We start from the raw sequence: 11,529 nt of genomic DNA, 5'->3' as shown, positions 1-11,529 counted from the left end.
GTGGGCAAATCACCTGTGGCTGCGCGGCCTCCGCGCCCGCCCCGCCCGGTGCGAACGGGACCGGCGGGGAACCGAGCGGCGGGGACCCGCGGCTCGGTAGCCCTGGCACTGCCCGTACGGCCGGACCCTGTCCTGGTGCCGGGAGGCGGCGGTTCAGCTTCCGGGTGAGCGTGCGCGGGCGCCGCCATGGCCGCGAGGCAGGAGGCCGTGGTGCTTCCGGGCCCGCCGCGCTGGAGCCCCGGCCGTGCCCGGCGCCCAGTGCCTACCTGAGCTCTCCGAGGAGCCGCTGAGGAGCCGCCCAGCCTCACCATGCGCCCTTGGTACGTACCCGCTGGCGGCACGCGGCTCCGCCGCCTAGCGCGGGGCCCGAGCCCGGCCGCGAGGGCTCCGGCCGGGCAGGTGCGGGAACCGGGGTTTGGGGTGGTGGAAAGTTTCCTTAAGGACCTGTTGGCTGAGCGGGCATGGGTTTACATCTTCCCCCGTGAAGGTTTCCTCCAGTGTCTGTTCCTGCTCTGCTGCGGACGGTTGAGTGCAATTCCTCGAGGTGTAACAAGCCCTGAGTGTTTGAGGTGCGCTGCTGGATCTGGCTGTAACATTTCCTGTAATAGCATTTGCTTTGGATTCTTCAGAAGTGGCAGATTTAATGCCGTTGCTACACGGCTAATGATGTTTTTATTGCCCCCTTAAAATAGATACTATTTGTTCCATGTGAAATAATTAATGTTCTCCTACCGCATGACCTAGAGATAATTTGCACTTAATTAACATATGAGGCTATTAAATAACCTTCGGCATTAGGAAGGCAGAGAAATTTGGTGATCCCTGACCTGTGGAGCAAAAGAAGGAGCAAACCAGGGCGATAGCTCCCAGTTTCCCAGTGTTGCTGTGCTCTCGTTTCCCTGTTTCTGGCTGGCACCATCCAGCACTGACGTGCCTGCGAAGACATCGCTGGGCAGGTGTGCAGGGGTTGTCAGTCCCTGTGTTATCCTTGTGCTGCTGCCTGGGTGTCCAGTCCTCAGGCATATTTGAAACTGAAATTTCCTAAATACCTGTTTGGAATCCAGTGGATAGCTACTGTGATATCGATGAAAAGTGGGATCCGGAGGAGAAAACCACAAGGGAAAGGCCCTCTGCACTCAGCACTGGGAGTTGTGCTATTACAGATTCATTACAGACATTGATAGTTCCTTAGCAACAGCTGGACTAATCATAGCTGATAAGACATTTCTTTTCCTCCACAAATGCTCTGTTCACTCTGCACTCTCACTGGATCTGTGCAGGAGCATTTCAATTGCCATGGGATGTTTTCTGTTTCATACCCTTCGTGTTTCTAGAACCCTGCTGCTGCCCACAAAGGCCATGGAGAAGAGGTTAGAAGCCAAGCTCAGCATCAGTGCCCAGTTCCTGTCACGATATTGCCTGGGAAAAGCTGCGAGGGAGCTGGGAATTCTGCAGCTGTTCTACCTGTGCATTTGCCTGTGTGCCTTGTGCTCCTCTGCAGGTGACTCTTCTGTTCCATCTGGGGCTGTGTGTATGGATTTTTATGGTCTTTATCCCTCTTATTTGTTTAAAATACTCTGAGAGAAAAGTGAAATAATTTGCTGGTAGACAGGGTAGGGTTGTTTTTTTATTGGTTTCCTTTTTAATTGATTTTTTTTTAACTAACAAACCAAAGTTTTTTGGTTTTTTTTTTAAACCAAACAAAACACCACCCTAAGCAGTTACTAAATGAGCTCTCAAAAGTGTAGTTTGTGTCTCTGAGAGAGCTTTTTCTGATCTTAATTTTTGACAAAAGGAATAAGTGATAATCTGGAAAATAATTTAATTTAAGGAAAGCAACTTGGAAAGGCAGGAATATTTTTTAGCCCTAAGATGTTTAATGGTCTTCCCAAGAGCAGTGTGTCAGAAGTCTGTATTTGCCTACAGGCAATGGTTATGTTTGCTTTTATTATTTCCTGTTCAAACTTTAGCAACCAACCTCCTGATCAAGTAAGTAACCAAGCTAGTGGCTTGGATGGAAGTTTTCCTCTGATGGATTGTGTGATGTTTGGTTTGGGAAGGGGTTGGTTTATTTTGTTTCCCCGTTATGTGGGTGCATTCCCCAGGCAGCTGCAGTGTTCCTCTTGTGTTACTGGACCTTCCTGGACAATTCCCAGTGGCAGACTTGATTAAGCTAATGAGCAGTGTGATCTTAATCAGCTAATTTAAACCCTGGAAAGACATGTTTGTATTCCTGGTCCTAGCAAAGGGTTGAGTGTTTCCTTGTCATCTCGGCTTCCTGCATGCATTTCCTGGCTTTAGTAATTTCTTGGAAGTTCAGAGTTAGAGATCCTATGAGACTCCTAGAGGGTATTCTAGGTAGTGTTGGTGTGTTTAAGAGCTGCTCTGCTTGGAAGAGTTAAAGCCAGGGCTCATAGAATTGTTAAGGTTGGAACAGTGCAGGTCTGAGATCATCAAGTCCAATGGTAAAACGAGTGAAGAGTTCATTAAATTAAGGTTTTTGCGTGTGCAGAAATAAATATAATTATATGGACATAGTTACCCTGATGTGGACGTTTTTTCCATTGCAGAGTTTTTGTTATTTTGGGCTTGTTTGTGTCACTCAGACAGCGGAGTTCATGAAGCTGAGAAGGAGTTATGGCTGCCTAGAAATGAGCGTGGTCATGTGAAGTTAAGCAAGGGGGACTGTGTTGACATAACTGACTGATGTGTGTCAGGTTTAAAAAGTCCACAGAGTCAAGTCTTTAATCATTAATCTGGTATCAGGCAGTATTAACTGCCTGGGCAAGTCTGTAAACCTGAAGTTATTAATAGAAGCTGTTCCTGTGTATTCCATTCCCCTGCTGCTCAGCAAAGCTGTGAGCTGCATCCCTGGGACAGGAACTTCTGAATTCCTGGGAAGAGCAGTTTTCTCCACTGATGTGACAAAAACAATATGGAAAAGTGACTAAGCACACCCACTGTGCAGGTGTCTTGTGATTCGTGTGGTGCTGAGCTTAGGAGGGAACTCATCCTCAGCAATGTTCCTGCTTTCCACAGATGAAATGCAAATGTAGACTCCTTTTTCTCCCAGGGCACATAGAGTTATCTGAATGCTTGATGCCCACCAATGGCCATGGAGCTTGAAAATGAAAAGTGAAAATCAGTATGCTTCTGTGGAAAATTCACATCTGGAATGCTAGACTGGCATGCTGGGAGTTGCCTGTTCACTTCTGTCATTCCTGAGAGTTATCTGGGTTTTAAGCTGTCCATGTACAGTAATTCAGGAGAACGTACTGGCTAATTTCACATAAATATGTCCCAAGTGGCCATTAGCAGAGTTCTGGAAATGAAATGTAGCCAAAATACTATTCAAATCTTGTTTTAGCAGTGTGTTAAAAGAGAAGCAGAATGCTCTCCACATGGTAGTGTTGTGTCATCCAGGCTAAGTCGGGGCTCTGACATGCTGAGGAGATGTTTCTGGGGATCCAGGATTTATATTTGAGATGAATAAATATAATACTTGTGTTACGTAGTGATTCATCATAAGGGATAACTTCCCTGGGAACATTTTTCTCTTAAATGTCCTCCATTCTGTGTGTGCCCCGGTTCTAAGCCTGGTACTAGCAACTGCTGCTGAATTTCATTGCTTCCATATCAAACCTTAATTTGAGTGGTATGTGTGAGCCAGGCCTGACATATGAGGAGAGATAGATGAGCAGTGGTGGAGGAGGAAGAAGGATTTTAGGAATGTGGGAATCATCACATTTCCCTCATGCACAGGATATATTAGGGACATGTTTCACCTTTAACAGAAAGGAAATTTTACAGCAAAACATAAATCTGAGTGGATGAGATCCTGTTGAAATTCACAGGAATGGTGTAATTCTTCAATTTGTTATTGTTTCTCCAAGTCTGGAGAACGTGTATATGCATACACGTGGGTTTGGTGCGTACACACGTTCTGTATTCTGTTCTAATTCCAGCCCCAGCAGGTTGGTGCCAGGAGCTTGTCCCTGCCTGTGACTGTGACAGTGGTGCCAGGGACTGGCTATCCAGGCATTTCAGGTGTGATGAGGTTGGCTATTGCCCTGGGCACACAGATTCCCTGTCTGCTCTCTCCAAGGAATTGCTGTGTGTTGATGAGGTATAATGAGGTTTTTAAAGGTGCTGGTGTCAACTTCTCTTGCTGTTGAACATTTGCAGAGCTTCCTTTACACATTTCATTGCTTGAGTGAAGACTTCTCCCCCTTCTGCACAGTGGTGGGTTCAGACACCCACAGGGAGCTCTGTCCTCCATTACTTGGTCACTGAACTTGAGTTCATTCTCGATCAGGATATTGTAATTTAAATTCAGACTTTATTTTAATGGAGAAAAATGTTTCCCATTTGTGTTGTCAAGAACTCCATTTTTGACAGGGAGGGAGCCAGATCTGGAGCATATTCTCCAGCTACACAACTCCCAGTCCAGCAGCACTGTTTGTAAAGTAATCTTGCAATGACCTCTTATTGCTTGGATGCTGAACACAGCACAGTTTAACAGTCCCATAGGTCACTAGGCTATTTTTAGGGAATCCTTAATCTGCAGAGCTCTGAATTTTAGAAGCCTTTAATCCATTGATCCCTGCAATAACTCAAAATTTTCATAGTAAGAAAAAAAGAATCCATATGCAAAGCAGTTGCTTTACTCTCAGCTCTTACTGCAGAGCTGAGACCTGAAGTGACTTGAGTCTTAACAGAAATTATGTCACATGTTTGAGGGTTTTTAATGAAAAAAAACTATGGCAGGGTGGGAGGCAAAATTTTGGCTTGCAGAATCCTTTTCTAGAAGCTGTTAACTTCCCAAGTGGAGCAAATTTAGTCAGAGTAAGCAACTGATGTCAAATTTCAGCATGAAGGAGTTAAGAATGCCTCTGTACTGTGCACCAAGCCAATGCCACTGTTAGCAGTGTTTTCCTTCTAGGCAGTCTTTGGTCAGAGAGGCAAGGCCTTAACTGGTTAGAGTAAAGAACTGCACTTGGGATTTCAGGGTGCAATTTCTGGCTCTTAACTTGCTGTGTGACCTTGGTCCAGCTGCTCAGTGTGGGCATTATGGCCGCCTCTGAAGCAGGAACATTTGTCTTTACTTCTGCTTTTCCATCCATGTTGGAAAGGGTGGTGGTGGCTTAGGTAGGAGGAGCAGATTGTTCCTTAAAATCTTGTGTAAGTACTGGATAGTGAAGCCAGGTAGAGATTCTGAGCAGTCAGATTTACTTTCCTATATCTGCTCTCCTGCCTTATTCCTGCGCCCCAAATTCACCTTGACAATAATGATAAGATCTATTATCCACTGCTTGAAAGGATTGAGAATTGTCTGTTTGTCTTCCCTCCTCATTCCCAGATGCAAACTGGAATGGATCTAAATGTGAGCTGGGGAAAATCCTGCTTGGCAGGCATTTGAGATCGTGGGCAGGTCACCATTTGCAGCTTCTGGAAGGGTTCCATACTCTGAGCTCCTGTCAGACCACTTGCTGCCAGCGCCCCACCTGTGATGCCTTTTGGTTCTTGGAAAATATGTGCATCCAGGTGAACTGCACCATGCCTGGGACGTGTCAGGCCAACAAGACTGGCTTTTCAGATTCTGTTTTGGTATTTTTAAAGAAATCAAAAAGCACAGAGCACTTGTTAAACTTCCATATGGAAGGTGATGTGAAGACTTGGAGTCACAAGTGGTTGGACTGGGACATCCCTCTCCAGAGGAAGAAAAGACTGCAGAGATCATTGCAGAAGTGGAGGTTGGCAGGTAACAGAGTGCAACTCCTGAGAAGGGATCTGACAGAGAACTCCAGAAGCAGCCGAAGTGAAACAGAACTCTTGAAGGATCAGGTCCTGAGGCACTTAGTTGCAGACAGAGCTGCTCCTGAGAAAGAAAATCAAAAGCAAGACTTGCTGAAAAATGGACAGAATCCAAGAGAACAGAACCCCAGAAGCCCACTCCCTCTTAAGAGCAATAACGTGAACAAGTCACAGGATGCCAATGGTGACTTGCCCCAGGTAAGTGGTTGCTGAGACTGGAGTGGGGCTGTCTGGGACAGCTGTTCCCCTCCACAGTCTGGCTTTAGGTAGATTTTGACTTGGAACTACCCAAGTGATGAAAACTACCAGTTTTCAGCCTCCTATCAATGAGGCATGGCCAGCGGTTTAGGGTTTTGTTTGGGTTTTGGGGTAGGTTTTTCCTCCTCCTTTTCTTAGCTGGGATAAAATGTGTTGAAGTGGGAAGGTGAGGCAGGATGGAGTCTGTGATAATGCTTATCCTCTGTATAATCACAAAGTGTGCTTCCCAGATGAGAGGGAAAGATGACATGTCAATGGGAATTCTCTGGGAGCTGAAAACTGTTACCTGTAAAAGTACCTGTTCAGATCCACACAATAAAATAAGCTGTTTTCATTTAAATGCTGAATCGAGGCAGTTAAATACATTATTTTATAGAGATCACAGTGTACTTCAATGTCAATCTGCTTGCTTGAGTTGACATCTTAATGCCAAGTGCTCTCTTTTTTGAAGAGTGCTCCTGTTTCTCAAATCCACCAAAGCTTACCTTGGCACTGGGCGAATTAAATCAGTTTAGTCTCTACTCCAAATACATACAGAGTTAAGCCAATACCTCTTAATGTTACAGAGAATTTGGCACATTTGAATTGTTAAGTGATGTTTGTATTTTTACATCTGCAAATAATTTTTTGAGCATTATCTCAAAAATGCTTGTGCACTCCTGATGGTGAAATAGCTTTTGCCATGTTTCAGGGATTTGGCATTTTACAAAACCGGTACCTCTGGTTCTGGAAATGACTGAATTTTTCAAATCCTGGTGGTTGCAGGTAGGGCTGTGACTGCCTGAGCCACCACCCTGGAGCAGGATGTGGCAAGCAGCCAAGGGACACTGCCAAGAGCTCCCGGGAAGCCAGGGTGACATGTGAAACCAGGCACTAAAACTTGACTAATGTTTGATTTTCCAGGCTCCCCCGCCCCCTCCAGCATTCAGGGCTGACTTGAGCTCAGCTTTCTCTCTCCCCTGCAATGCTGCAGCAGTTCCACCCTCCCTGTTCTTTCCTCCTCCTAGCAGTTGAGCTGAGCACAGTGACCCCATTCTCTCAGCTGTCACACATGTGAGCAGATGTCTTTGCAGCCACTCTTAAATGTCTTCTCTTGCTTTTGGGGTCACTGTGGGTGTAAAAGCAGGAGCTTTTACATCTCCCTGCTTGTTCTATTTGCAGTTTTGCTTTCCAGGTTATCCTGCTATTACTGTCCAATGTGTGTCTCGTAAACCAGTTGCAAATATTAAATTACACTGATTAATCAGCTTCTGAATGTTGCTGAACCTGCAGGACTTCTCATCTTTAGGAAGTGCTTCCATTGTCATTAATATGCACTGTTGGATGTGTCTGGGGAAAGGTTTGTACTCTCCTTGATAATTTTTTGCTAATAAGAAAGTCCATGTCTCTTAATGAAATGCAAGTTCATAAAAATAAAAACCTTTTACTAAAATACAGCAGCATGATGGAATTCCTGGCATTTACATTTCTGAGATTAGGATGGAGTTTTTGAGGAGAAGGAAAAATTAAAATATCCACCTGGGCTAATTCTGGGATTATTGAACCATCCAGCTGTATCTGCAAAATCCCAGGAGGGAGGTAGTCCAAGCTGGGCTGGTTATGGACCAAAATAAAGTTACACCTGTGCTGAAATGAGAAGATTTTATCCTGGGCTACATTTGGTCCAATCCCTGGAGCACATGGCTGGGTGTTTAATGCTGTTCTTTAGGAAGGGTTTTAAGATGGGGCCAGTGCTGGCTCATACTGGCTGTTCATACGTGAGAGCATCAAACACCTGAAGTAGGAAAGGACATTTGAAATCAAAGTGCTTTTTCTCCTCTGCTGCTGCTTAGCATTGAATGTGTGGAAGACAAATATTTTCCTTTGCTTATGCAGGCTCAGAGAGAAGAAAAATGACAGTTTTGGGAAAACATTGCCTCTGTGTGTTTTCATTTTCCTCTTGCAGTTCTGATGGCTCCACAGCCATCTGCAATGGCATTTGCTAATGTGCAATGAGCATTAATTTCTGATTTTACTGTATCCATGATATGGAACCAAGATAAACCACAGTACATCCTGCCCATCAGCCCTTAACTAAGGGAGATTGGTGCTTTTTCATTAAAGTGAGTGACATTTTCTAGGCACCTTTTTTTCTGTCTCATTGTAGGACTCTTTGTCAAGTTTAAAATATAGCAACACATTTAATAGCCAGTCAGAAGAAGCATTTAAGTACAGCACTACTGATGTGCAGGGCTGCTGCAGCACTGCAGCAGCTCTGCAGGCAGACTGGGAAAGGCTGGAGCGGGAGTGTTGCAACAAAGCCAGAGAACTTGTTCCTGCCCTCACATCAGGCCCACTGTTTGGCTCTTGCTGTCACACTTCCTGCAAGTGCTGGGTGCTTTTCATCCACAAGGAACAAGGAAATATCTCTCTACCACCAGCACTCTGTAATGGTTTGTGACATTACCTACATTTTAGTGTCTTAAGAGTCTTCACAGATGTGGCACTTACTGCAGACAGCAAGGACATCTAAGCTGAAAGGAGCCCGTTTTGTAAATTCAGACCAGGCCTACTTAAATTTAAAAAAATTAAAATTCTAGGACAGAGGTATTTTTCTGTCAAGTAGCTTGGGTTTGGTGTGGATTCTGATGCACAGGGCCACTGTAGTACCTCTAACAGACTCTCAGACAAGGACACAGGGTTATTCATCTTGGGCCAAAGACATTTAGGGGTTGGAATCAAAATTATTTGAGGCTCCTGTGTTGACTCAGGTCAATGTGTCACTTCTCTCTATTTTCTAACCTAATAAGATAGGACAGCTGGCAAACTTCTACTCTCCTTGTCATTTATCCCCAAGAATGAAATAATCTGTTCTTTGCTTTAAAGAATTCAGAGTTATGGAGCAAAGATAAGAAATGTCTCAGTTTGCAAGCATTAGAGGCATTTTTGACTGTTACGTTGCCCCAGGCAAAGCTTATCTAATTCAGGCTCTCCACAGACATTTGGCTGTCAATTTATCCTGAAGATTTTTGGAAGGAAGAGGATCTCTCTTAACTGTAAAGTGGGGTTTTTTTTGGGAATTAAAAGTGAGTCAAGAAAGGATTCAGCCCACTGGAAATATTGCCAAGCAGAGTGGGGGCTCTGCTGTGGCCAGCAGGTGAATGTGGATTTCCTGTGTGCTATTTGTGACTCTTGTTCTTGTGACCCTTCTGGGTTGATTCTTGAGAAGCAAAAAGTGGTTACCTGTAGTGATAGGAAGTCATGGAAACATTCTGCTCCTATGCCTTTCCTGAAGTGTCTGTCTCACTTGAATTCCTGTCTGTTCACCTCCTTCTCCTGCCAGCATTTCAAACTTTCATCTTGAGGAAAGGGAGTCAGTACCCTTTGCAGTTGTCAGTGGGTTGAAGATGATACAGCTTGGGACATCCAGCTGTCCTGAGGCCACTGAGGAAGAGCAGCATGCCAGATTTTTCCTGCATGGATTCCAAAGATTTCATACTTTTGTTTAAGTAAGCCCATTAGCCAGTAACCAAATAAAGAGACAGCAGTGTTTGATTCTTTGGTCCATAAAGCTCAGATACTAATCAAACAAATGTTTTACATTCTGTGAGCAAAGTGAGCTGAGATATGGTGAGAGGAAATTATTTGCCCAAGGCTGAAACAAAAACCTTGCAGAGAAGCCCTCAGTGCCTTCACTACTGCTCCTGGCTTGGCTGGTTGTTCACTGTGGGCAGCACAGCTTTATTTTTGCAACATTCAGTGTTTTCTAAAGCACAGCCCATTTATTGCCAAGGATGTTGCCCACCATGGTCTGGAGTGTTTTCCCAGTTCCTGTTTCCTGGACTGAATGCCAACAGCATGGTCTGAAAGCTTGAGTATATTTCCTCCTATATGATCTTTTAATCACTCCTCTAATAGGGAGTAGCACTGGGAAATCCAAGCTCCAAAGCACTTTCAGAGTCAAAGATAGTAAATTGCTCCATTTTAAATATTTAGCAGATGCTCTCAAAATAGAGTTAGCTAAAAAAAAAAAACAAACATGCTACACACATGGACTTCATGGTGGACAGTAAATTGGAATATGGCCTGGCAGGCTAGGAACTGGAATGGGGCTAGGTAACAGGAATTTTCTGATGAAAGAAAGGAAATTGTTCCTGCTGCTCTGATTATTTTCAATCAAGTGGCTCATCCTGTGTGGATGTGAGCAAACTTTGTGCCCTTCAGTTCCTCTCCCTGCCTCAGCAGCATGTCCTGGGGCAGGCAGGCAGGGAGCTGTGTGTGTCAGCTCACCTTGCTTTGAAGAGTGATTCCAAACTGAATTTCCTCTTGCTGCAACAATTCAGTTATTACATAAAAATGCCACTGCAATCCTGCTTTGTGTTTGCCAACTGCATGGCTTCAGGAAAAGGAAATCACAGCCAAAGTAAATGAACCCCAGTTCATAAAGACAGTGGTCCCTGTCTTATCCCACCTCTCTGTTCTTTTAGCTCCGCTCAGTGCAGTTTTGAACCTGGATCTTATGTTTGCCACATCAGCAGCCTTGGTACTTAAATGCTGTAGCTAAATCTGGCATTAACTAGTGTTCAGCTGGGGTAGAAATGGCCAGTCTGCTGTGGAGGAAAAACATGGAGAAACACTTCAGAAAAGAAAGCTGTAAAAATTCCTGCTTCTGGAAAACAAACCAGGGATTTTTATGCCTCCCTAACTGTGGAGGAGGAGAAGGGCAACTTAAAACTGACATTCAGTGTTCAGGTCAAACTGAGACAACTTTTTCCTTTACAGATCCACACAGAAACATCTGCACCAGAACCATCAGTGCTGGCTACGTTCTCCAGCCCTGTGGCACTGGACTTGACAGCTCCAGGGAAGACTGAGAAGCCTGGGCAGCCTGATGATGTCCCTCCTCACTCTGAGGTGTTTCCCACAGCCAGCCCCACGCCAGTGAAAAGCATAGCAAAGGTGCCGGTGGCAACTTCTGTGCCCAGCAGGGTCCCCACAAATGGCAGTGTTCCTACAGCCCAGAGCAGCACTGCCACAGCCCCAAGCACTGCTGCCACCATGCCAGGTGAGGACTTGCAGGGCTCCAGCAAATGTCACCTGCTCAGGCTTTTTCAAGCCATGGCAGTGTGGAAAAGCAGGGGTTAATTATAGTACCTTGGAGAAAATACTGAGGCACCTGTGTCAGCACATGTGCTGTCAGATTCCGATGACTCCTGAGGTCTGGAGTGGGACTGGGGCATCATAAATCTGCATGTGACCATTGCATGTGAGGACAGCTGGGAACTAATGGGGATATCTTAATTCCCAAAGTGAAGGCTGAGATGTGATACGGAACAGAGTCCCAGGAGGTGTTTTTCCAGTAGCCTTGGCATGCTGCTATCCATCAAATTGAGCAGAAATCTTAATGTGTGCTCAAAAAAGGGTGTAACTGATTATTTTCTGTCCCTGAAGTGTCGCTGCACAGTTCAGCTGTGGAGA

At 45.1% G+C, this 11,529-nt stretch overlaps 1 protein-coding gene across 2 annotated transcripts in view; it reads left to right on the top strand.

Annotated features, from left to right (window-relative positions):
- The first annotated feature begins 16 nt into the window (after positions 1–16).
- Positions 17–11,529, top strand: part of KIAA0319L (KIAA0319 like) — a 30,077-nt gene continuing 18,564 nt past the window's right edge. The window contains exons 1-4 of one of the 2 annotated variants that reach the window (XM_015649313.1): positions 17–320; positions 1,335–1,501; positions 5,360–6,012; positions 10,834–11,116. In XM_015649313.1, the coding sequence (XP_015504799.1) occupies positions 1,360–1,501; positions 5,360–6,012; positions 10,834–11,116 (1,078 nt within the window). In that variant the 5' untranslated portion in view covers positions 17–320; positions 1,335–1,359. Of the gene's footprint in view, positions 321–1,334; positions 1,502–5,359; positions 6,013–10,833; positions 11,117–11,529 lie in introns of those variants that run through there. The other variant, XM_033519551.1, reaches the window with a different exon arrangement.

This window comes from Parus major, chromosome 23, assembly GCF_001522545.3.
Source record: "Parus major isolate Abel chromosome 23, Parus_major1.1, whole genome shotgun sequence".
NCBI classification, from domain to species: Eukaryota; Metazoa; Chordata; class Aves; order Passeriformes; family Paridae; genus Parus; species Parus major.
This window is presented reverse-complemented; position numbering and strand designations above follow the sequence as displayed.